Below are 26,515 nucleotides of genomic sequence, written 5' to 3' on the forward strand. Positions count from 1 at the left end.
CATCTCCCCCGCCCCTTTCCCTGCCTTCACGCGAGGCTCCCGCGTCTCAGGGCCTCGTGCTGCTGCGGCGACGCCTCGCACGGCCGGCGCACTGAGATTGCCCGGCGGGCGGATGGACCAGTGGGCAGAACGGCGGCTGGGCGAGATGTGGCCGAGGCGGAGCAGCTTGGGGAAGGGGCAGGAAGCGAGTTCCCGCGGGGTCGCCGAATCTCTGCCTCAGAAAGTAAGGGAAGACGCCAGGGACTAGCGCCTTGAGTTCCTTTTAAGTTCTCCTAACAGCGTCTTGGAGCCCTCGTTCTTCCCCCTCCGCCTTTTTTTGCGTGTTCTGCCCCGCAGTCCTTCCTTCCTCCCTCCCTCCTCCTCTCTCACACATGCTTGCTGGAGATGGAAGCCAAAGCTGACCCCCAGTTTTATATAGGGGCTGGTTTGCTGCAGAGAACGAAGAGGGCTCTCTGCAAACGCTGGAAGGTCCCTTTTTAAAAATTATTTCCTCACGTGTTAAGGCTGTGCTTCCTGCTAGCTCCCACAAAGAGCTCTTGTTGCAGGGTCTCAATTTGCAGGTTTTTAGGGACAGACGTAGCTGCCCTGTGTCATTAGCTCAGGTCATTTGCACACATACCTCAGTATTGTCTACACTGACTGGCAGCATGCTCCAGGGTTTCAGGCAGGGGACATTCCTAGCTTTACCTCCTCAACCACTGAACTATGGCCCTTCCAGTTTGAAGTTGTTGGCATTATATATCAGATGTCTGGTTGTGGACACTGACCTGGAAGGGCTTTTGTCCTAAAACGCAGGATATAACCCATATGTGTGTGTAAAAATAAGGTAAAGGACCCCTGGACTTTTAGCACCTAGCCCACCATCACTCTCCCCCCCCCCCAATGTATCAACTCAGTTATGTGACCCCTGAGCTAAGGAGATAAGTACCAGTAACTCTACAACCTTTAGAATACATCTGAAGGCAGCCCTGTATAGGGAAGTTCTTTAATGTTTTATTAGGTTTTTATATGTGTTGAAAGGAGCCCAGAGTGGCTGGGGCAACTCAGCCTGGTGGGTGGAGTATAAATAATAAAAAATATTATTATTTATAATAATAATAGGACATTAATAATAGGACATCATTGGGGAAATGTTGGAGGATATGCAACCAGAAACCCAATGGAAGTCAGCAATTCTGCTGCTGTTTGCTTCCTAGCTACTGCTTGTTGTGTCTGAAGACTTGACTTGGCTATGCTGATCAGTAGCTACTGACTAACCCAGGGGTAGGCAACCTAAGGGCCGTGGGCTGGATCCGGCCCAAATGCCTTCTCAATCCAGCCCACAGACAGTACAGGAATCGGCGTGTTTTTACATGAGTAGAATGTGTCCTTTTATTTAAAATGAACCTCTGGGTTATTTGTGGGGCAGAGGAATGTGTTCACTCCCCCCCCCCAAAAAATGGTCCGGCTCTCCACATGGTCTGAGGGACGGTGGACCAGCCCACGACTGAAAAAGGTTGCTGACCCTTGGACTAACCTATCATTTATTGCATTTATATCGTACCTTTTCCTCCAAAGAGCTCAAGGTGATGTTTAGGGAAGCTTTTAATGTTTAATACACCCTAGAAGTCCTGGGCCCTAAGGAAGTCAGATTAGCTTCAACCAGAGCCAGGGCCTTTTCAACTCTGGCTCCGGTCTGGTGGGAACGCTCTGCCTCATGAGACCAGGGCCCTGCGGGATCTGATTTCTTTCCGCAGGGCCTGCAAGACAGAGTTGTTCTGCCTGGCCTTTGGCTTGGAGCCAATTTGATTCCCTCCCCCTTTCTTTTTCCTTTCTCCTCCTGTGATGAGGCTGCATTTTAACATTTAATATTTTACTGTTTCAGTATTTTAATGTTGTATTTTAATCTTGTTTTTAAGTTGTACTCATTCAACTTGTTTTTATTATTGCTTGTTAGCCGCCCTGAGCTCGGCCTTGGCTGGGGAGGGCGGGGTATAAATAAAAATTATTATTATTAATAATAGGTTATTGTATTTTAGTGTTCTGTTGGAAGCCGCCCAGAGTGGCTGGGGAAACCCAGCCAGATGGGCGGCTTATAAATAATAAGTTATTATTATTATTATATTACATGGTTTTCCTATTTTATCCTCGCAAAACCTCAATGGTAGTATATAGACCAAGAGACAGTGGCTTCTCCGAGGTCCCACAGTGAGCTTCATGGCTGTGTGCTGATTTTAACCCTGGTCACCGCCAGCACTTTGACTTCTGCATCATATTGGCTCCATTAAACTCCCACCCCTTATTCTCCTAGCCTAGCCTTTATAATGCCTGTTTCGTCTGTTCTTCCACCCCACCCACCTTACTGTACTTCTCTTTAAAAGCTTTGCCCCACTTTTTTTATTCACGTTATTTTATTTATACCCTGCCTTGTGGGGGGCAGTGGGGGGATTATTCAGCAGCACAAAATCAAATACAGTGGTACCTTCGTTCTTGAACTTAATCCGTTCAGGGAGTCTGTTCAACTCCCAAAACGGTTTGAAAACCAAGGCGCGGCTTCCGCTTGGCTGCAGGAGCTTCCTGCACTCAATTGGAAGCCACATTGAACACTCACTTCTGGGTTTGCGGCGTTCGGGAGCCACTTTGTTCGGGAGCCAAGCCGTTCGATTCCCAAGCTGCCAACGTACATTTATAAAACGCCATAGCTAAGGCAAACAGACACATTTCAGACTTGCTTGTTACCCCCCCTTGTTTCATTTGGGGGGCTTATTTCTTTCTCTTCCCCCCTCCCCACTCCTCTCTAATGCTTTAAATGGCACTGAAATGGTCTTCTAACATGTGATGAGTTTGCTGTAGTTTTTACTGTTTCTTTCGATCTTTTGCTTTGCGAGGTGCCCAGAGAAGTCCTCACGGAGGCCCGTGGAGATCATCCCCAGGTAAGTGTGCATTGCAGCCCCTCTGGCCCAGTCTTTTCTTTAGCTTGCCTCTAGTATCACAGAATTAAAGATTTGGAAGGGGCCGCAAAGGGTCATCCACTCTAATCCCTTGCAATGCAGAAATATGCAGGTGGCCCATATAGGGATCAAACCAGCGACCTTAACATTATCAGCACCACACTCTAACCAGCTGAGCGCTAACCATCAATTCCTTCCCACACCTTAATCTAGAAACTTTTAGAAGTTTTAAACTGTTTGAGAAGGCTATTTTTAACTGTTTTTAGAGGCTTTAATTTTATTCTTTTTAATATTGACTAAAATGTAAATTTAAGGGACACAGGTGGCGCTGTGAGTTAAACCACAGAGCCTAGGACTTGCCAATCAGAAGGTCAGTGGTTCAAATTCCCGTGATGGAGTGAGCTCCCGTTGCTTGGTCCCTGCTCCTGCCAACCTAGCAGTTTGAAAGCATGCCAGTGCAAGTAGATAAATAGGTACTGCTCCGGCGGGAAGGTAAGCGGCGTTTCTGTGCGCTGCTCTGGTTCGCCAGAAGCGGCTTAGTCATGCTGGCCACATGATCCGGAAGCTGTACGCCAGCTCCCTCGGCCAATAAAGCGAGATGAGTGCCGCAACCCCAGAGTCGGCCACGACTAGACCTAATGGTCAGGGGTCCCTTTACCTTTACTAAATGTAAATTTAATTAATATTGTCTCTGCTGGCCCCTCTCCGTTGCCCAAGACTTTTTATTTCTCACATTCCTCCTACACCTTTTTAACTTTTCTCTTGTTGCCTTCCCCCCATTTCACTATTTTCCCCACAAGTTTCCTTTGCAATACTCCAAATTATTTTTTAAAAAGCCATATGTTGTGACCTACCCTTAATTTTTCTTGCGTGTGCCTTGCCTGGGTGTGTCACAGGTTGGCTGTGCTAGACCAAAAAGTCTCAAAAAGCTTATGATCTGTTTGGCTCATACTTGTAACCATTCCTTCTCCTAGCTGAATAGATCGTTATCCTGTGGGAAAAATCTTGGGTGTTTTCCGCATCGCCCTGTTTCAGGTAAGGGGATCCTTGAGGGTGCTTTGCTTGCATGTTTAGCGCAACAGGTTTGTTTTCTGATCTTACCTGCCCTAAATCTTTGGCCACAAATTTACCGTATTTTTCGTCCCATAGGATGCACCTAGTTTTTTTGGGGGGAAATAAAGGAATTTTTTCCCCCTTTATTTCCCCCCCAAAAGCTGGTCGGGGAAACTGAACCAGGTCGAGGAACAGCGGGATGGCGGCGCTGCGCCTCCCTGCTGTCCCCCGAGCTTGTGGGGCTGGCCAGTGTCTGTGCAGCGCGCGGGGTGCTCTGCTTCAGGGTGCCCCGCGTGCGGGCAGCAGGCTGCTATCCGCAGCGTGGGGAGCCCTGCGGGGAACTCCTGCAGGGCTCCCCACGCTGCGGATGACCATCCGGCAGGCGGGGCGCTCTGCTTCAGGGTGCCCCGCCGGGCAGCAGGCTGCTATCTGCAGCGTGGGGAGCCCTGCGGGGAATTCCTGCAGGACTCCCCACGCTGCGGATGTCTGTCCGGCGCGCGGGGCGCTGTGTTTTAGGGCGCTCCGCCGGGGCGCTGTGTTTTAGGGCGCTCCGCCCGCCGGGTGGCAGGCTGCTACCTGCAGCGTGGGGAGACCTGTGGGGAACTCCCGCAGGGCTGCCTAGGCTGCGGATTTGTTCCCGAAGCACCGGGTGCTCTGCTTTCAGCGCACCTGGCGCTCCGGGAAGCAGGCTGCTATCTGCAGCCTAGACATCCCTGCAGGACCTCCCGCAGGGCTGCCTAGGCTGCGGATGTCTTCCTGAAGCCTGTAGAGAGAGAGGGGTCGGTGCACACCGACCCCTCTCGCTCTCCAAGCTTCAGCGAAAGCCTGCATTCACCCCATAGGACGCACCCAGATTTCCCCTTCATTTTTGGAGGGGGAAAAGAGCGTCCTATAGGGCGAAAAATACGGTAAGTACAATGCTCCTGGTATCATGTCCTGAAACATATCACATTGGAGGGAGTGTGGATGTGTTACCTTAAAGTCAAAGAGCCTACCATCACTCATAGTAAGAGAAAGCAAGGTATGTTTCATGATACAGATTTTTAAGCACATTGTCCAGAATCTTATACAGTGGTACCTCGGGTTAAGAACTTAATTCGTTCCGGAGGTCCTTTTTTAACCTGAAACTGTTCTTAACCTGAAGCACCACTTTAGCTAATGAGGCCTCCTGCTGCCGCCGCGCGATTTCTGTTCTCATCCTGAAGCAGAGTTCTTAACCCGAGGTACTATTTCTGAGTTAGCAGAGTCTGTAACCTGAAGCGTCAGTAACCTGAGGTAGCACTGTATGTTTATTTTCTACGTTCCGCTTTTCAGACATTTGTCTCCCCGAGCAGATCACCTCAAAAAAGTGACATAGCTTGTCATCTGGTTTTTTAAAAAATAGGACATGGCACACAAACGAAGGGAAGTTGAGGGCCAAGGTTGTGGGATGTAATGTAAGCAGTCAAGTACAGCACTTCCTGTTTGCCTAGAGTGGACACAGATGGGGATTTTGATCCAGCCAGCTGAACATCCTGTTGCACCTGGTCTGGAGCATTACCAGGAATATACAGCCATACCTCGGGTTACAGAAGCATCAGGTTGCGTTTTTTTGGGTTACGGACCCCCGAAACCTGGAAGTACTGAAACAGGTTACTTCCGGGTGTCGGCGGTCGTGCATGCGCAGAAGCATTAAACCATGCTTTGCGCAGAAACGCCGAATCACAACCTGCGCGTGTGCAGACGCACTACTGCGAGTTGCGAACATGCATCCTGCACAGATCATGTTCGCAACCTGAGCGTCCACTGTACTCCAATCTGAACAAAGCCAGATTGGATTGCTTAAGTAAAGAGATTCAAACGAATCTACCAACTAGTTTCCTTCTATATATTGAGGAATACACTCTGCTGCTAGCTCACAAGTGTGACTTAGGAAGGATACTATTAAATCAATATATCCTCTCCTAGTATCGACAGCGTTCCCACAAAGGTAGATGGTGGAGACAATTTTTTCAAGGCCAGACCCAAGTGGTGAACCATAAGTAGGGATGGAGGAGGAGGAATTTGGTTTGGTTGGAATTTTAATGCAATTGTAGCTAATTTGCACTTCTCGAAGCAATTACGTGAAGCCAAACACTGCTGTCTTTCAAAATGTGCACTTCTCCAGTTCTCCAGATGCAGTTCTCCAAGAGAATGTGTGGAAAAAGGTTTAGATTAGGGGAGAGTGCATGCAAATAAATTAGAATCATAGAACTGAAGAGTTGGAAGGGACCCTGAGGGTCATCTGGTCCAACCCCCTGAAATGCAGGGATCTCAACCAAAGCATCCATGTCAGATGGCCACCCAACCTCTGCTTAAAAACCTCCAATGAAAATAGTGCAGTAGTGAAATAATGTGGTAGTGAAAATAATATAAAAATGCCTAACTAGAGAAAAATGCACCAAAGGGCTTTTGAATTTTCATTAGAACTTAAAAAATCGCAAGCTGATGCACTAATGCTGAGAACTGAGAAAAGGAGAGGATCTGAAATTGATAGAGCCACCCCTTACCTATAAACAGGAATTTTGTGTCTCATTCAGCCTACCGTGACCTCCCCTTTGTGGTGATGGGGCTTGGGTAGCAGGTGGTGCCTTCCTTTGACCAATAGGTAGGGCCAGATGATCCTGTCCCCTTGCCCTAGGGCAATTGTTAGGTGGGACAAAATGGTTCTTCATGGGAGGAAAGGAAGCTCCCTGCAGCTGCTCCTTCTCTGCCCAGTAAATGGGACCAAAGGCAGAGGCTGCAGCATGCTTCACTTTAGCTCTGCGTCTCTGCCCGCAATGCAAAAGCATCCCCAAAGTGTTCTCTCTCTCTCTCTCTCTCTCTCTCTCTCTCTCTCTCTCTCTCTCTCACACACACACACACACACACACACACAGTGCATTTTCCCCTCAAAAATGTTTAGGGGTACTCTCATTTTGACTCAAGAAAATTCATTTTATAATTCAAATTGGGGGAAAATAAATACAGCAAATGGACAAAAGGCCGCCACCAGGGGTAGCCACGGAACTGACGATTCACTGTGCTAGAGAAGAAACTAATTTAAAAAGATGTTTTAGTTTCTTCTGTTAGATTCGCAAAATGTTTAGGGGTATGCGTCCCCCTGTGTCCCCACAGAAAAAAGCACTGTGTGTGTGTGTGTGTGTGTGTGCGCGCGCGCACACACACACACACACACACAGAGTGCTACCTCAGGTTACAGACGCTTCAGGTTACAAACTCTGCTAACCCAGAAATAGTATGTTGGGTTAAGAACTTTGCTTCAGGATGAGAACAGAAATCGTGTAGTGGTGGCAGCGGGAGGCCCCATTAGCTAAAGTGGTTAAGAACTTCAGGTTAAGAACAGTTTCAGGTTAAGAACGGACCTCTGGAACAAATTAAGTTATTAACCCGAGGTATCGTAATTAAATTTTCTGTTTTACAAATTAGATTATTCATTTATACAACCTTAAAATATCCATGACTTTCCTCCTTCTTTTTCCATGGTTCATTTTACATAGCATAAATCCCTGCATATTTTACATAAACTAAACCATTCAGTATTCCATTATTATCAAAACTTCTATCAAAACTTATTTACACTGTTGAATTTATCTTAATGCTGCCAACCTTTTCAAGCGTGCACAATTCCCCTCCCTATATATTCAATAAATATTTGCCAATCTTCTTTCAACAAATGTTCTTCTTGTTCTCTTATTCTATATGTTAGGTCTGCAAGCTGCGTGTATCACATCAGTTTAAATTGCCATTCTTCTTTAAGGTTACCAGATTTTTTTGAATGAATCCGGGGACACTTTTCAACTTCGGTAGGAATGATAGGATTTTGTATGGGGACTGATTTGTAAATCCGGGACTGTCCCCGGGAAACGGGGACATCTGGTAACCTTACTTTGGTTGGGTCCTTTTTGTTTTCCATTTTGGGGCTAAGCAAACATGGGCCGCCCCCAAAGTTCTGATATGATTCAGAGTTGCCTTGCACATTGTCTGATAAGGCAAACTTTTAGCCAGCTGGATATCTGCACTTGTGCCTTGGAATGTTTCTTCGCTATATTTTCTGCAAGGCGCTAGTTTGTGGTGCCTTTAATTAAAAACATGTAGGCCTGTTGTCTAACGTTCTGAAAACTTTTTTAAAGAGAGCAGCGAAGGGAAGAGCGATGCAGATATAAAAAAGTTGGAGGACGATGATTGCGACCGAGGTAAGATGACAGGCAGCTTCTAGCTGTCGCCCTTGTTAAAAATTGTGGTAGTAACTCTGAGCTTCCGGCTGCTTGTAGGGAGACATGATTGAGTATTCCTCCATACCAAAAATACCCCAAACGTCTCACTGCCTATAGAAATCTTATTGTGTAAGGAAGAAGGCTAAGCTAGAGGCTTTTTCCCTGACATGCTAGCTCTCTGCTTTCAAGGATTTTTGTGAATGGAGGGGCTTTCAGTTGCATAAACCCTCTATGTCTCTCTTTAGTTTTTATTGTTTTCATATTAAATGTTGTCAGCTTTATGGGTTGCCTGTATTAATCAATAAATTATACAGTATACTAAATTTATACTGTGTATATTTAGTAAATAAATAACTGATGCCTTTTTTCTTCATGCAACACAGTACCTGCAGCAGAAACTTCTCTCTTAAACAAGCTGATTAGAAAATCTTTAGTGGAGTCCTACCACCACGTAGAGGTTTTGCAGCGTGATCCCAGCTCACCGCTGTTTTCCGTGAAAACCTTTGAGGAACTGCATTTGTGAGTATCTAGAATCAATTGACGTTTGCATTTTGTTCGTAAGTTTTGTTCACTCAGTGACTGCTCTTCTCCGGGTTGTGGGTCTACTCAGAATGGATAATTATATATCGGACACTGGATCAGCCCATGCCCGCTCACCAGAAAGTGCTCATCCACCCTGTGGTCTGATGCTCATTATGGGTTTTGCATTTCCCAGAGCTCAGGTTCAGATCCTGCATTTCGCAAAAGCTCATTTAGTTTACGAACCTAATGTGCTGCATTTCAGTATGAGTCCATTGTCTTCTATTCCTATTGACCTTGCTCTTGGTTTCAGAGCGCCATTTGCTTTCATAGCACTTATTATCCTTCCTTAGAGCTATGTTGACTTTTTCAGGATTGTAGCCTTGGTGAAATATTTAGATGTGCTCTGGTCTGAGGCACAAGTCGTAGATTGTGGTTTGAGGATCCGACCCCCGCTTGGAGGAATAAAGACACGTGGACACAGTGTATAATAATAATAATAATAATAATAATAATAATAATAATAATAATAATAATAATTTATTATTTGTACCCCGCCCATTTGTACCACTCTGGGCGGCTTCCAACAAAGATGAAAGATACACTAAAATGTCACATATTAAAAACTTCCCTGAACAGGGCTGCCTTCAGATGTCTTCTGAATGTCAGGTAGACGTTTATCGCTTTGACATCTGATGGGAGGGCATTCCACAGGGCGGGCGCCACTACCGAGAAGGCCCTCTGTCTGGTTCCCTGTAACTTGGCATCTCGCAGTGAGGGAACCGCCAGAAGGCCCTCGGAGCTGGACCTCAGTGTCCGGGCAGAACGATGGGGGAGGAGACGCTCCGCTCCTTCAGATATACTGGACCGAGGCCGTTTAGGGCTTTAAAGGTCAGCACCAACACTTTGAATTGTGCTCGGAAACATACTGGGAGGTTAATGGGCAAGAAAAGGCCACAACTTTATTGATTACAGCAAGTGAGAAGGTATTGGCTTAGGCATTGGACCACAGAAGATTGACTCCACCCACTCAGTGAGGGGTGAGTCTGAAGAGGGGTTAACCACCAGTAGGGGGAGCCTGTTGATGCTAATACAACCATAAGCTCTCCCCTGATGTCACCGGGGGTCGTGCCATGGCCCCCCGCCACACAGGCATCGGACAGGATCCACGACCGCCGGATTCCTTTAACGGAATAGCCAAATTTGAAGGGGTAGGCGATGGCCACACCTTGCCCTTCCACACACCAACAACACATTCCAATGCCAAACCACCAAATACCAAGAAAGTTATGGCGATTGCTACGAGGTAGGCGAAAAAAAACGAAAAGGCCGGTACCAATTTGCCAGTTGGAAAAAAATCCTACCAGGCCCCCTGGGCAACCTGGGCGACCAACCAGAGGTCCATAGCAAGGTCAAGAGAAAAGCTAAGCCCTAAGCCCTAAGGGAGTGGTGGGTGGGTGACTCGCGGTGAGAAGGTGAAGAAATGGGCGGAATGGCTGGCGCGGCTGCGTCTTGAGCAGCAAACCACGCCCCCACCAAGCCGCCTGATTGGGTGCTTAACCAGGGGTGTGGCGCGCCAGCCATGGGAGTGGGGCAGGGGCATAACGACCCCGGTGTGACATGGGAATCGGGTCCGGTCCACAACACCTCCCCTCCAGAAGGAGGAGAGGCCCTGTAACACAACAGAGTGGCTGGGGCTGACGCCTTTCAAACCAGTAATTTCACAGGAAGCTGCCTTATACTGAATCTGATCACCTTACACTGGTCCATGTGGTTCAGTAATGTCTACACTGACTGGTAGCAGCTCTCCCGGGTTTCAGGTAGGAGTCTCTCCCCTGCCTGCAGAAGCTAGGGATTGACCTTCTGCTTGAATGTGCTGTACCACTGAGCTACAGAAAATACATTATTGAAGAATATATTCTGATAACCTATATGCTTATGTTAGACAAGGGAAAGTTTGAGAATGGTGGGTCTGAAAATTACACTCCTAATACTTAAGAAATGTTGGGATAGACCCGCAATATGCTGTTCTATGGGCCTCTCTTGCTGTTATTAATAAGCCACTTTTTGCACTAGCTGATTCCTACTTTTTGCATCTTGTTGAAGGAGTTGATGGGAATGCAACATCTTTGTAGCAGGCTGTTATTCTGGTTTTCAGGGCTTTTCATTTTGCTACTGCCCAAATCTATTGGTTCGAGACCAAATCGTATTGTTTATCTTGACGTCATTTTGTGTGAAAGTGAGCCTAGCGATTTGCAACGTGTTCCGCCATCTGTCCACATTTCTCAGTTATGGCAGCTCTTGATTCTCTAAAATCATGACAGCAGTACATGGAGGTCAGGGGATCTTATTTACCAGACTGCTAGCATCCTCCAGTTTCACTCAGAAGTACCAGAGCTGCTTACGTGTAAAACTGTTAACTTTTATTCTCATTTTAACAGGAAGGATGAACTCTTGCAAGGCATCTATGCCATGGGCTTTAACAGACCTTCCAAGATCCAAGAAACGGCACTTCCAATGATGTTAGCTGACCCGTGAGTTGGTTTCAAACAAATTGAAAGATATTCTTGTGTGTTGCAGCCAGCATGAGACACACCTGTGCCAAATAACCAGCAAACTGTTGAGCTAATTCATGTTAGATTTCTGGTAGACGCTGGAGTTTCATCTATGTAGAATGGGTAACATAACTTTTGTCCCCAACTGACACACAGGTTTAGGGAAGGGATATTTTCCCTCTGATTACTATTCCGTTGCCTAATAGTTTTTGCATCCTGTTATCAAATGAAAATCTGGATAAAGATATCTTTTCAGTCTGGTTATCAACCACCTTTGATTTTTCGTTCTGGTTGATCTGTGCTTTAGAAGGTTGTCACTCACTGTTTTCTGTTCTTTTCAACCTCCTTATTCCCAGTTCATGTGCTTAAAAGACTCATTCTCCCAATGAAACTTGAAGTATAAAATATTATTAACACTCTGAAAAGCAAATACCAAAAGTTTGCTAAACCATACTTCTATGTAAAACATTCTTCCCACTATGCCTTTTGTGTGCCTCTCAAGTATCCTTGTTGTATCTGAAGAAGTGTGCATGCACACGAAAGCTCATACCAATAGCAAACTTGGTCTCTAAGGTGTAGGGACGCGGGTGGCGCTGTGGGTTAAGCCACAGAGCCTACGACTTGCTGATCAGAAAGTCGGCCATTCGAATCCCCACAACGGGGTGAGCTCCCGTTGCTTGGTCACTGCTCCTGCCAACCTAGCAGTTCGAAAGCATATCAAAGTGCAAGTAGATAAATAGGTACCACTCCGGCGGGAAGGTAAACGGCGTTTCCGTGCACTGCTCTGGTTCATGAGAAGTGGCTTAGTCATGCTGGCCACATGACCCAGAAGCTGTATGCCGGCTCCCTCAGCCAATAAAACAAGATGAGCGCCGCAACCCCAGAGTCGGCCACAACTGGACCTAATGGTCAGGGGTCCCTTTACCTTTACCTTTATCTTTAAGGTGCTACTGGAAGGAATTTTTTTATTTTGTTTTGACTACGGCAGAACAACATGGCTATCTATCTGTAACTTGTTTCAGTTACACATATCCTTCCTCATTATTATTTCGTTGAAACAGGATCACTCCTTAGGACCCCCGGCTTATTAACTCTGTAGCCCAAAAGCTGGGATCCCCTCCAAAACTGTGCCAAAGTTTCGCAGCCGTTTTGCGACAAAAACGCCACATTTTGCTGTGCCCCCCAAACTGAGTAATTGATAAATCAACTTGGGGCTCGAAGTTAACGCCCAAAATTCCAACAGTGAGTCACTTCAAACCGGTGCCAAAGTTTGGTGATAGTTTTGCAGCACTCCACAAACTTGATAAGCCCAGACCACTGGATTATTGTTCTCTGTTTGCATTAATCCCAGCTTGATTCTCTGTTTCAGACCCCAAAATCTTATCGCACAAAGTCAGTCGGGGACAGGCAAAACAGCTGCTTTTGTTCTGGCTATGCTGAGCAGAGTGAACCCACAGGACAGATTTCCACAGGTAAAATAAACTCCGCGATACAGCCTCTGGCTGCAGAGTCATCCTCAGTTCACTAACGCCAACAAGAAATTGAAATCTTTGCTATTAACCTGAGTAAGGGCTGCTTCCCTGGGGTTTGTGCCTTTTCTGTCTGGTCCACTGCTTCTGTAGAACGGCCGTTTTCAATGCTGGGAGTTTCCTAAAAACCTGGAAGCTGGCTGGCGGAAGCAAACTGCCGTAAAATTGACACACAGACTAATCTTGCAGAAGTGGAATTAAGCCTCAACATGGTAACAAAGTAATGTTGGCACCAGGGTGGATTTTATGTAAATCAAATCGATCTAAATCACGATTTAAATCACTAGTCAGTAAGACTTGATTTAAATCACTAGTCAGTCACTTTTTTTACAGAAAGACTCATTCTTCCTGGTATAATCTTAATATTTACAACCAGGTTTCATTTTTGGAATAATAACTTTTCAGAGTAGTTTTTACAGTTATATCAAATATTACTGATTTGGTTATACTATTAGAAATACAGTGGTAGATAATTATGAAATTATTGTGAGGTTTAATAAGTTAACTGTTTATATTTGGGCAACTTTTCTGCTGTACTTTATTGGAAGGAGGAAAAATAATAATTTCCTTAATAACAATTTCAACAATTTATTTAACTAAAACAATAACAGTAACATTATAGCATATGTATCCATTTTATTTAAAAAATCCGATTTAAATAAAAAAAATCCAATTTTTTGATTATTATTATTTTTAAAAACCATTGATTTTTATCCACCCGGGTTGGCACAATCATCAAGCAACCATCCCACTGTGATCATCCGTGCTCGTAGCTGTGACATATTGCATAGGGAAGGGACATTTAACCAGGTTTTTTAAAAAATAAATAAATCCCATGATTCATTTGCTTAAAATCACTTTTAACATTTGTGCTGATGCACTTAAAAAACCCCCAAAAACCCAGTGCCATTGTGTGATTGCTTCAGTGTTCAAAACTGCAAGACAAAAACTAACACGTTGATAAACTTGCACTGAACGGAACTTCTGTTTGCTCTAAAACACTTTTTCATGTGGGTGCTAAATTGAGCAGATATTTCAATTTTTAAAAACAGGCAAAGAAGCCCAAACCCAAAGATAGATTAAAAAGAATATGCTAAAATGAAGCCAGCCATAAAGTGTTATGGTGGAGGTTTGTGAAGGTAAAGGAGCATGGTCAAAACTAGCTTATTTAAAAAGACAAAAGACTAGTACTGAGGCGATCAACATCCAGTGGCGTTTGCACTTATTCTCCCTTCCTTTTAAAATAAAAACAAAGTTTTCTGCAGTTTGAGAAAAGATAGGAGGAGCTTAAGGGAAACAGGAGAGCAGTGTTTTCAGGACTGTGTTGTGTAGATGCCCCATAAAAAGTAAATGAACAAATTGTATCTATTCCACATCAAAGTGCCAGATAAACGCTTCTCTTTCTCCGCAGGCTGTAAGGTGATATTGTTAGGTAGCTACTGTGCTGCCAAAACCTTCCTGTGGCTGTTACGGGCGGCGTTTGGTTCTGTTTTTATGCTGCAATGTATTCACATTTATGTTTTAAATATTCTGCAAGTCTGCTGGAGACTCTTTAGTGAACAAGCGAAGAAGACATCTAATAAATAATAGTAATAGCCTAATGCTAAAGTGAAAAGGAAAGGGACGCGTGGGTGGCGCTGTGGGTTAAACCACAGAGCCTAGGACTTGCAGATCAGAAGGTTGGCGGTTCGAATCCCCGCGACGGGCTGAGCTCCCGTTGCTTGGCCCCTGCTCCTGCCAACCTAGCAGTTCAAAAGCACGTCAAAGTGCAAGTAGATAAATAGGTACCACTCCGGCGGGAAGGTAAACGGTGTTTCCGTGCGCTGCTCTGGTTCTCCAGGAGCTGCTTAGTCATGCTGGCCACATGACCCGGAAGCTGTACGCTGGCTCCGTTGGCCAATAAAGCGAGATGAGCGCCACAACCCCAGAGTCAGCCATGACTGGACCTAATGGTCAGGGGTCCCTTTACCTTTAAAGTGAAAAGGAAACATGGCCTGTATGTCATATTGGGAAAGCACCGCACCATTTCTGAAGGCTAAACTGACCTCCATCTTTCTGTTTCCTTCTCCCTCTGTTGCCTCCTCCCAAAGTGTCTCTGCTTGTCTCCCACCTTCGAACTGGCATTGCAGACGGGGCGAGTGATTGAGAAGATGGGAAAGTTTTGCGTCAACATAAAGGTTGCGTTTGCCATTCGAGGGAACAGACGTAAGGCTCTCTCTTGTTGCGTTTTTTTCTGCCTACGTTTGTCTTGCTGCCTAACGCTTTTTGTCAGAAGTACTTTTGTTATAAAATCCAGATGTTACAGAGCACCACCCACCCACCCCCAAACCTGTTGGTGCTGTGAAATGCATACTAAATACTGCATGCCTTTCGTAGATTAGATTTGGCGGCAGCTTCCATCTTTGGTAGCAGTCCTTTGTCATTAGGTGAATGAAATATCCTTGGAGTCGAGTGTGGATTTCATGCTCTTTATTCAGCTCATAGTAGCGAGGAATAGAAGTTTCCCCAAACTGTCTGCTTTATATACTTTATTTACACAATGGGCCCCACATGATTGGCTAATTCCGTGATTCTCCTGTAGGCCAATCAGGTTGCGGATTCACTTCCACCTGGAGCTGGATTGGGTGGCTCCTGCGGACCAATCAGACTGCTGCATTCTGGATCCTATTGTTCTAGGACCAATCAGACTGCTGCATTCTGGATCCTATTGTTCTAGGACCAATCAGACTGCTGCATTTTGAATCCTATTGTTCTAGGACCAATCAGACTGCTGTGTTTTGGATCCTATTCAACTCAGTACATAACAGTGAACTAAGTATCCACCTTTTAAATTTGCTTCCTCCGTTAAAAACAAAAAAAAGATTTCTAACTTACCGAGATGTTTATGCCATGAAATAACTCCCCCCTCCCAAACCACCACTCTAGAAATGAGTGTAAACCAGGGTAGCCATTGTTGTTGCCTGCAGGTATTGTTTGGGCTGTAGCACCCATCAGCCTCTTGGATCGCAGCCATTGTAGCAGATGATGGGAGTTGAAGCCCCAACAACTTTTGGATGGCATCATGCTGGTTATCCCTTGTCTTGGCTGCTGTGTCCGGACTCAACGGCGTGCTTCCTTCTTGCCCCTTCCTAAATTTTTAAACCTGGTTTCTCTCTTTCAATGGTGAGGTTTTCCTGGAAGAGTGTGTTCCAGCTGGGCACGTTAACAGGGCATTTGTTTATGGCTTGCATGTACTGCTTAAGTGGGGCACTGGTCTAAACCACTGAGCCTCTTGGGCTTGCCAATCGGAAGGTCGGCGGTTCAAATTCCCACGGTGGGGTGAGCTCCCATTGCTCTGTCGCAGCTCCTGCCAACCTAGCAGTTCGAAAGCACGCCAGTGCAAGCAGATAAATAGGTACCACTGTGGCGGGAAGGTAAACAACGTTTCCATACGCTCTGGTTTCCGTCGCAGTGTTCCGTTGCACCAGAAGTGGTTTAGTCATGCTGGCCACATGACCCGGAAAGCTGTCTGTGGACAAACAGCGGCTCCCTCGGCCTGAAAACAAGATGAGCACCGCAACCCTATAGTCGCCTTTTACTGCTTAAGTAAAGTGGAGAAAGAACTGCAGGGGATAAACCTCCATGTTACTTCTCGGCACTTGGTTTTCTGCAAAATGATGGAGATCCTTTAAGCCAGGAATGGGCAGGGGGGGGGACACCTGTAGCCTTCCAGATCTTGTCAGACTCCTACTCCCATCAGCCCCAGCTAGCATCCAGGAGGACAGTACTAGCAGTTGGACAGCCCTGTCTCTGATTTAAGCCTCAGGCCAAGCTTGTGCAATTGCAGTAAGCATCTCAACATCAGTTTCATATATTTAGCCCTGGCTCTCGTGCTTATTGTTATTGTAAGTGTGTCGAGGAGCTGGGAGTGCGTCTTGCATCCTTGCACCAGACACAACGTCCACACACACTGTTTACCTGTGCAGTTGTTCCTCCCCCCCCCCCCCCCAATTGCACGTGGTTAACAAGCTGCTGGTTTGGGGAGCCAAGGCTAGCACCGTGATAACAAGAAGGGGGGAAACAGCAGCTGTTATTCTCCAAAAATTAATTGCAATAACCCAAAATCTTTTTAGTTTAGCAAATGTGCACTGGCTGACGTAGCGAAAGTAACTCAATCTCTCTCCCAGTTCCAAGAGGGACTGTAGTGGAAGAACAGATAGTAATTGGAACCCCAGGCACCCTGTTAGATTGGTGTTTCAAGCTAAACCTTTTGAATCCGAAGAAGATCAGAGTATGTGTGCTGGATGAAGCAGATGTCATGATCGACAAACAGAATTACTCAGACCAGAGTGTCCGAATTCAGAGGTAAACGTGTGTTTGTTTGTTTTTTGGTAAGATCTTGGAATAGTAACTTACTTCTTGCTGAAAGTCCTGCATGTAGAACTTTTCTAGACACGCTCATCCGTGTTGGAGCATCTGGGAAGGTTTTTAACCACTTAATTAGTATTGATAGAACTTGCTTTTCCACTAATTTATTATTACTTTGGAGAAGGCATGCCCTATTGAAGACCTGTCTGTGCCGAAAGCGGCTTCAAATGTAGACCTAAGGGCTTTTGTACTGTCATATTGCTGCCATGTAGAAACAATAGCATTCTTGCCTTTCTTCTTGTATGTGTGGAAGATTGTTATTAACAGCCTAAGTTCCCCGCGTGGGTTACAACAATTTAAAAATACAATATTAAAAACAGTTTAAAACCAATGACAGTCACAAGTTAGGATGGGACCTAAAAATATTTACCTCAGGTGTCAAAAAGGCCAGGGTAAAGAGGTGCTTCTTCAGTATACGATGGAAGCTGTACAATGCCACGATTGCACAAATCAGTCTCATCATTTGACCCTCATGTCCCTACACTGGCTTCCTGTCTGCTCAGCACAAGCTCCTTGTCCCTGACTTGAGAGCCTCACAAGGCTCCCTGCCTCCCTTTCTGCTTTTATATCCTGATAATGTTCCTTAATGCGTCCTCTGCTTATCCAACTCCTCTCTCAAAGCCTTACCCTTTCTCAAGCATTCTGGTGTCCCTCCTTTCCTGCCCCTAGTGTCCTAGGATGCCTCTACAAGGCCACCACACTCTCTGTTTTCCCCATCCCTGCCCTCCCGTAACAAACCCTAAGCATTTACAACTGAAACAATCACCTCTGCCCTTCCTCTGTTCTTCCCCCGTGCTGTAAGCGCCTGGGCAGAGAGCTTTCCCCTTGTGTTCTGCAAAGCGCCATGTACCTGGACATTTAAGAAGATGATTTGGCTTTTATAATTGGTTTGTTACCCAGTTGGAAGACACATAGGTAGGCAGTCTTTTTCCAAGTTCATTGAAGTGCCTGAGAGATATTCGATCAAGACCTTATTAATTGTAAATACTTCTATCTAGGAACGGAGTCTGTGGAATATGGTGTCAGGGGAGAAATTTGAGGGAGGCAGGCGGGCAATGACAACCTCAGAGCCTGCTCCCTTCCCCTCCTCCCAAGTCCCAAGAAATTCATATCACTTCCCTCTTAGAAGAAACATCTTTCAGTGGGGCTGGTGCTTTGGTTTTGTGTATATGTGGATCTGGCCTGTATCTTACATATGTTTTATATATATATAGAAATAGCTGATTTGAATTCTCTAGTTGAAAACTGAGAGGTAAACCTACTTATTAGGAATGAGTAGAAATACACTGCAAAGTCTCCCTTCTTACCTGGTAACAAGTGAGAATGAAGAGGGTTAGATGCTGCCTTCTACCAGTTGGTCATGAAGCTCAGCTGCCTAAGATATGGGCCTCAAGGCTTTTAGGCAGGAGTCTTTCCCAACCCTTCCTGAAAATTGAACCTCGTACCTTCTGCATGCAAAGCACAGGCTGCATCGCTAGGCTGCAGCTGCTCCCCAGTGAGTTCAGTTCTAACAGGTAGGCAATCTTTGGCCTGCCTGATGTTTGCCAAACTCCCATCATCCCTGCCCATTGGCTGTGCATGCTGGGGCTGATGGGAGCTGTAGTTTGGCAACACCTGGAGGGCCCCAGTTCCCCCAAACCTGATTTATAAAGCGGCAAAAGATTCGTGGCCATGATTTCTCTTGAGAATGAAATGCTGGCTGCTTTTTGTTTTTCTTCCTTCCAGAGCTTTAGACCCCGGTTGTCAGATGCTTCTCTTTTCCGCCACCTTTGAAGACCCTGTGCTGCTCTTTGCCCAGCGCATCGTCCCCGAACCCAACGTTATTAAGCTCCGCCGAGAGGAGCTGACCCTGAACAATATCAGGCAGTACTATTTTGAGTGTGAGAACAAGGAGGACAAATACAAAGCCCTGTGCAATATCTATGGCAGCATCACAGTCGGCCAAGCGATCATCTTTTGTCAGGTAAGGCGCCCTTGCAACATCGAGGTAACCTGGGGCCCCAGAAAACGTCCGGAGAATATATTTGGGGTGAGGAGGAATGATGGGCCCATGGGCTTGGGATGAAGATTTCTGACTTCCAACCCAGTCTTACTAGTCAGTTACAGGTGGTAACCATTTTGTGCAGGGGTTCATTCCTGGACCCTGCGCCCATCAACACAGCACACGTTAGCCAGTCCCATCCCGCCCTCTTGCAGGTCCAAAAGGACCGTGGGTCGGCAGCCACGCTTCAATTGGACTAGTGCAAAACGGTCGCCACCTGTACTTTGGGGGGTCCAGAGTGGGAGGGTAAATGACTCAGGACTGCAATGAGTCAAGGACCGCCTCTTTCCATATGAACCTACCCGGACCCCGAGATCATCTTCTGAGGTCCTCCTTCATGTACCGCCACCTCGAGAGGGCCAGAGGGTGGCAACACGAGAACGGGCCTTCTCTGCAGTGGCTCCTCGTCTGTGGAATGCTCTCCCCAGAAAAATTTTCCTGGTGCCTTCATTATACGCTTTTAGGCACCAGGAAAAAGCATTCCTTTTTAACCAGGCCTTTGGTTGATCTGATTTACATACTATGCCCTTTTAAAGTGTTTTTTTTTTGTGGGGGACTATTGGGGTTTTTTTATTATGTATTTTGTGGTTTTATATCTTGATTTTATTCTGTGAACTGCCCTGAGACCCCCGCGTATAGGACGGTATATAAATTCAATTAATAATAATACAGTGGTATCTTGGCTTAAGAACAGCTTAGTTTATGAACAACTTGGATTAAGAACGCCGCAAACCCGGAAGTAGGTGTTTTGGTTTGTGAACTTTGCCTTGGAAGCAGAGCATGTTGAGATAGGTTTTAGGTTATGTTATGCCTTTAATAGGTTATGTTATATTCTGGATTATGTTTTCTTTTATAGATTATGTCTGAATAGGATGAGAGTGTTGGAGATACGTGCAAATGTGTATGTGGACCCGGTCTTTGGGTGTTTGATTTTCGTTGTTGTGTATACTGTGTATATACGGACAATGACAATAAATTTATCTTAATGTTTCGCTTCCTGTTGAGTGTGTTCCATTTGTAAATTGAGTCCCCCGCTGCTGTGGGAAAGCATGCCTTGGTTTAAGAACGCTTTGATTTAAGAACGGACTTCTGGAATGGATTAAGTTCATAAACCAAGGTACCACTGTAATAATAAATATAAATGGTTCAAGGCTAAATTCCTAAAAGCTGGACCTGCCAGAACAGAAATGTCGGTGTCATTGCAGGGAAGGCCATGACCTTGTATGTCTCTTGTTTTTCCTGTGTTCCTTTGGCAGACGCGTAAAAATGCCAAATGGCTTCACTGGGCTCTGTCGAATGATGGGCACCAAGTATCCCTGTTGAGTGGGGAGCTCTCTGTCGAAGAGCGTGCAGACGTGATCCAGAAGTTTCGCGATGGGAAAGATAAAGTCCTCATCACAACCAACGTCTGCGCCAGAGGTAACGACTTGGACGAGCAAAAGCAAGGTGGATACTTGCTCCTTCAGCAGGAAGTGACCTTGTTTTGTGTCGCCTCGTAGGCATCGACGTGAAGCAGGTCACGATCGTTGTCAACTTTAGCCTGCCTACAATGACGTCCTGGCTGCCTGACTACGAGACCTACCTGCACCGTATAGGCCGAGCAGGTCGCTTTGGAAAGAAGGGTCTGGCCTTCAATATGGTCGAAAGGCATAATCTACCGCTTGTCTATGCAATTCAAGACCACTTCAGTGAGCATGATATTTCCATGTGACTTAATAGTGCAGAAAGTTAGACATTGGGTTAGGGTAATCAGGGTTGGACTCTCTGCTCAGAAACATGCTCACTGGCTTTTAGCCTCTGAATTAGCTATAATTGGGAATTAAAAAGGTTGCACAGCAGTGGAAAAGAGAGAGAGAGAGAGGCTGAATTATAGTTGGGCATTTTTCCTGCCAGAAATGACTTGGTCTATTGCCTAGACAAATAACAGCATTTTAAAATAATTAAACTTTCAACATAGCAACAGAACTACATTTTTAACCATTTGATACATACTCGAATTAACAAGACCAAATTCTTTATTTCATGCATCACATGCCTTTTCTTCAGGATGGTTAAGGTAGTTATTTGTTTTTATTTAGTCAAAAGCATTTATAAACTGCCTAATAATTTTTTAAAAAATAAAACCTTCAGCAGTGTACTATATAAAAATAATTCAGTATCATTGAAACAAAAATACAGCCTGGAATCAGTAACAGGGTACCATACATGGCTGTCCCCTTTTTGCACACAACAGGTAAAACCACGAGCTGGTGTCTGGCCTGCTTTGCTTTGGTTAGGAGGCAGGCTCATGTTGCTTCCCAGTGAGCTTCATAGCTGCTTGGGGGCCTGAAATGCTTCATAGCTGTTTGGGAGCCAGTGTGGTGTAGTGGTTAAGAGTGGTGGACTCGTAATCTGCTGAACCGGGTTCGATTCCCCGTTCCTCCACATGCAGCTGCTGGGTGACCTTGGGCCAGTCACACTTCTCTGAAGTCTCTCAGCCCCACTCACCTCACAGAGTGTTTGTTGTGGGGGAGGAAGGGAAAGGAGAATGTTAGCTGCTTTGAGACTCCTTTGGGTAGTGATAAAGCGGGATATCAAATCCAAACTCCTCCTCTTCTTCTTCTTCTTCTTCCTGGTCCAACACCCTAACCTAATGAGTCCTCAAGCTGGCTAATTTCATGGGTTGAGAATATTAGGAGAAAATTCTACAGAGTTGCCCTTTTCTTTCCATGCCCGATATTTTCTCAGACAAAGAAATTTAGAAATGTTGTCCTAGCCGTATCACAAGCATCTGTTGATCTCTCCATCCACCGTGTGGAATTCTTGTGAGTCAGAGGAGAGCAGGCCCAGAGTGTTAGTCGCCCTCCCTGTGACCAGTGGCTTGTGAAGGGTTGAGTTCTTCTTTCTGCAATGGGATCCTCCTTTTAGCAAAAATGTCTTTCCTTTTCAGAGACTACCATCAAGTGCCTCGATCCAGAGGATATGGAAGCACTGGAAAAAATAGACGACTGAATTCTTCTATGGCTTGAAGGGGAAATGGTGGCTTTCCGGAATACGGCTGGGCTCAATCTCCCAATTTTCCCTAGCCTGCATGGCCAGGAGCAAGGGATGGTGGGAGTTGGAGTCGAGCACGTTTGGAGGCCTCAGGTTACCCATCCTAGAGAGTTCTGTAATGTTAAACCATTTTTCAGACGATGCTGATATTTGGTCAGAATAATAATAATTAAAAAACAAAACTCATTACTTGCCCTTGGTTTTCTTTCGCTTGCGCCAACTATTAAGACACATCAGATGTCTTGTGTGTTTGGAAGAGCTATCCCTGAGTGCCTTTAACACTGCCTCCAGGCCACGTATGTGCCCTTTGACGCTGTTATAGATATGAACTGCTGTGATTTGTAATCTCCCTTGAGAGAAATGGGATACAGCCTGCACGTGACACCTGGCTTGAGAGCAGTACATGTGAAAAGGATCTAGGAGTCTTGGTTGACCACAAACTTGACATGAGCCAACAGTGTGACGCGGCAGCTAAAAAAGCCAGTGCAATTCTGGGCTGCATCAATAGGAGTATAGCATCTAGATCAAGGGAAGTAATAGTGCCACTGTATTCTGCTCTGGTCAGACCTCACCTGGAGTACTGTGTCCAGTTCTGGGCACCACAGTTCAAGAAGGACACTGACAAACTGGAACGTGTCCAGAGGAGGGCAACCAAAATGGTCAAAGGCCTGGAAACAATGCCCTATGAGGAACGGCTAAGGGAGCTGGGCATGTTTAGCCTGGAGAAGAGGAGGTTAAGGGGTGATATGATAGCCATGCTCAAATATATAAAAGGATGTCACATAGAGGAGGGAGAAACGTTGTTTTCTGCTGCTCCAGAGAAGCGGACACGGAGCAATGGATCCAAACTACCAGAAAGAAGATTCCACCTAAACATTAGGAAGAACTTCCTGACAGTAAGAGCTGTTTGACAGTGGAATTTGCTGCTAAGGAGTGTGGTGGAGTCTCCTTCTTTGGAGGTCTTTAAGCAGAGGCTTGACAACCATATGTCAGGAGTGCTCTGATGGTGTTTCCTGCTTGGCAGGGGGTTGGACTCGATGGCCCTTGTGGTCTCTTCCAACTCTATGATTCTATGATTCTAATTCCATCTTGAGGGCTTCCCAATATGCAATATTAATTTGGGTCACTGGAGGTAAATTTAAAGATTAATGAAGTGAATAGACTTCCATATTTCAGTAAAAGGGGAATGAGCAAGTTTATTATTACTGGTGATTAAGCTACCAGCCTCTAGATGTCAGTGGCTCCTTTCACTTAATTTTGTGCCCTAGGCAAATCAGTTTTGACTTCAGAAATGTGTGATGTATGGAAGGAAGAAATTAAAGAAAGAGGGAGGGAGGGAGGAAGGAAGGAAGAAGTGACTCCTATCCCAGGCCCCCTAAAATATCCAATTTGACAAGAGTTTCAGCTTGTTTCAGTGATCAGTTGCCACCATAGTTTGGGAGCCTGGGGCAGGAATGTGACAATTCTTAGAGCTTTTCATATTGGGAACTAAATCCACAAAAGCAAAAAAGGGAATAAATTGGATCATGGGGCATAATTGAAGAAAGCAGCCCTCAGAATGCTTCTTTGGCCAGAGACTTCATTCACTCAGCAAGGTGGGACTTGCTCTTGAGTCAGCCTGTATGAAGATTAGGCAGGCAGGCTCATCCCAGCCGGCTGAAGACATTTTGCTGAATATGGTAGACAAGATGCTCCTTTCCTAATATGGCAGCCTAATTGCACCAGCAGTTGAATCTTCAGCGCTGGGGACAGAATAGCATCTTCCATGGCAACAGAGGACAGCTGGCTAGTGCTGGGGAGGCCCATGGCTTGTATGAATCTCTTGACCATCCTTCATGCTCACTGCCTCGGGAATCTGCCTCACCTTTATTCTAATACAGGGGTCAGCAAACTTTTTCAGCAGGGGGCCGGTCCACTGTCCCTCAGACCTTGTGGGGGGTCCGGACTATATTTTGAAAGGAAAAAAAGAATGAATTCCTATGCCCAACAAATAACCCAGAGATGCATTTTAAATAAAAGCACACATTCTGCTCATTTAAAAATGCCAGGCAGGCCCCACAAATCACCCAGAGATGCATTTTTAATAAAAGGACACATTCTACTCATGTAAAAACACGCTGATTCATGGACCATCTGCGGGCCGGATTTAGAAGGCGATTGGGCTGGATCCGGCCCCCGGGCCTTAGTTTGCCTAAAGGTAAAGGGACTCCTGACCATTAGGTCCAGTCATGGCCGACTCTGGGGTTGCGGTGCTCATTTCGCTTTATTAGCCGTGGGAGCCGGCGTACAGCTTCCAGGTCATGTGGCCAGCATGACTAAGCCACTTCTGGCGAACCAGAAGCAATGTGAGACTTAATAAAAAAAAGATTTGACATGATCCTAGAAAAGAAAAGAAAAAAAGAGGGACAAGACATGCAAACTTGCAATTCCTCTCCGGCTGCCTCTGATCTTCAGCTGCACAAAGTGGCAATCGTGGCAGTGGGTCTTCCGTGGGTCTTGGCGCCCTGGCAAATGCCCAGCCTTGCTATTCTCTAGATATAAGGCAGCTGCCTTGGGAGCCTCAGATTAATTCTCATGCTCTTTCCAGCATCACTTCCGTGTCCTTTGCAAAGCCATCCATTCTCCTGGCAGCACTGTAAATACGAGATGCCTCTCTGGCTATTTTCTGATCACTCCATGGTACTTATTTCAAAATACTGGAAGACACAAGATTTACCCACCCGGGAAGAATGGCAGATGAAAGTGATGGACTATATGGAACTGGCGGAGATGACTGGCAGAATCCGAGACCAGGGAGAAGAGCTGGTGGAAGGAGATTGGAAAAAAATTAAAATTTATTTACAGAAACATTGTAAGATCCAGGAATGTTAGAAGGATGTTGGAATGAAGTAATGTGGTTTTAGCAGAAACGATATAAAAGATTAGGTAAAAATTGATTTTTTTAATTGGTGAAATGAGAATGTAAAATTATAGTACACTAAGATAAATTATTAGGATAAAAACCAAGCTGGAAAGGATTTGCTGAAATATTTAATTGAACTAGAATATAAAAAAGGGAGGTGTGAGGAGGTCAGGGAAACAAGTAAATGAAAGACAAGACATGGAAAGAAGGAAATTGTTGTTTTTATTGTTTTTATTTTTCTGTATTTTGTATTTTCTGCTCTCTTTTATTTTTCTCTCCTTTTCTCATTTTTGTAACTTTTTTTGAAACTTTAATAAATATGATTTAAAATGAAATCAAGTAGTAAAATCTCATATCAGAAGCAGCCCTACATCTTAAAATGTGATTGTAATTAAAGGAGCATGAAAGAAATGCAACCACCAAATGTATTTGTGGAAACGAAGTACAAGCGCTTCCTTTGTGGCCCTCTTTTGCAGAAAAGTACAACATTCCCTTGTTTCCCAGCCCCATTTGACACATCATTATCCCTCTGCCATCTCTAGCCAAAACAGTCTGTAATAAAAGGGAATTAAGAATGATTATCAAGGAGTCACACTGCTTCTCGGCTGCCAAATTGTTTCTTACAAATTACAATGTATTATTTTGTTTTCTCACTGAAGTATTTTTATTAGGTCGGGCTCTTGACAATTTTGTCATTTGCTGGATTGGCCAGCACCCCTCACCCCACCCCACCAACTTCATCCTTGCTCATTTCTCTCCCGCCCCACACCCCTCAAAGACGGGTCTGTGCTCTATTGGAACAAATCTAGAAGGACCCCTTTGTGAAATGACTCTGCAGTGACTTTGGCTCCTATCTGCACTATGCATTTAAAACAGTATCAGGCCACTTTAAACCATCACGGTTTCCCCCAAAGCATCCTTGGAAGGGGCTGAAGGTTGTTAGGAGACCCCTGTTCCCAACAATTTCCAGAATTCCCTGGGAAAAGGGCTTTATAGTTTAACCGCTCTGAGAATTGTAGCTCTGTGAATAGGGGTTTCCTAACCACTCTGGGTTAATCCTGGGACACGGGCGGCCCTGGGATGTGGGTGGCGCTGTGGTGTAAACCACTGAACCTTGGGCTTGCCAACTGGAAGGTGGGCGGTTCGAATCCCCGCAATGGGGTGAGCTCCCGTTGCTCGGTCCCAGCTCCTGCCAACCTAGCAGTTTGAAAGCACGTCAAAGTGCAAGTAGATAAATAGGTACAGCTCTGCCGGGAAGGTAAATGGTGTTTCCGTGCGCTCCTCTGGTTTTGCCAGAAGTGGCTTAGTCAT

The 26,515-nt window shown here is 45.4% G+C and overlaps 1 protein-coding gene across 1 annotated transcript; it reads left to right on the forward strand.

Moving 5' to 3' along the window:
- On the forward strand, window positions 1-22,488 carry DDX25 (DEAD-box helicase 25). The gene is made up of 13 exons (XM_081890993.1): window positions 1-223; window positions 2,868-2,912; window positions 3,905-3,965; window positions 8,135-8,197; window positions 8,602-8,737; window positions 11,179-11,271; window positions 12,662-12,764; window positions 14,912-15,026; window positions 16,988-17,165; window positions 18,954-19,191; window positions 20,526-20,688; window positions 20,769-20,957; window positions 22,199-22,488. The coding sequence occupies exons 1-13, from the start codon at window positions 113-115 to the stop codon at window positions 22,258-22,260; spliced, it is 1,557 nt and encodes a 518-aa protein (XP_081747119.1). The 5' UTR covers window positions 1-112; the 3' UTR covers window positions 22,261-22,488.
- The last annotated feature ends 4,027 nt before the right edge of the window (window positions 22,489-26,515 follow it).

This window comes from Podarcis melisellensis, assembly GCF_964234715.1.
Source record: "Podarcis melisellensis genome assembly, chromosome: 15".
Lineage (NCBI taxonomy): Eukaryota > Metazoa > Chordata > Lepidosauria > Squamata > Lacertidae > Podarcis > Podarcis melisellensis.

What these genes read in the sequence shown, in the direction of transcription:
- DDX25 (XM_081890993.1), top strand. Translation starts at nt 113, where the DNA reads ATGGACCAGTGGGCAGAACGGCGGCTGGGCGAGATGTGGCCGAGGCGG. An exon ending in CCGAATCTCTGCCTCAGAAA is followed by an intron (nt 224 to 2,867) that starts GTAAGGGAAGAC and finishes TTGCTTTGCGAG; the next exon opens with GTGCCCAGAGAAGTCCTCAC. An exon ending in CCCGTGGAGATCATCCCCAG is followed by an intron (nt 2,913 to 3,904) that starts GTAAGTGTGCAT and finishes TCCTTCTCCTAG; the next exon opens with CTGAATAGATCGTTATCCTG.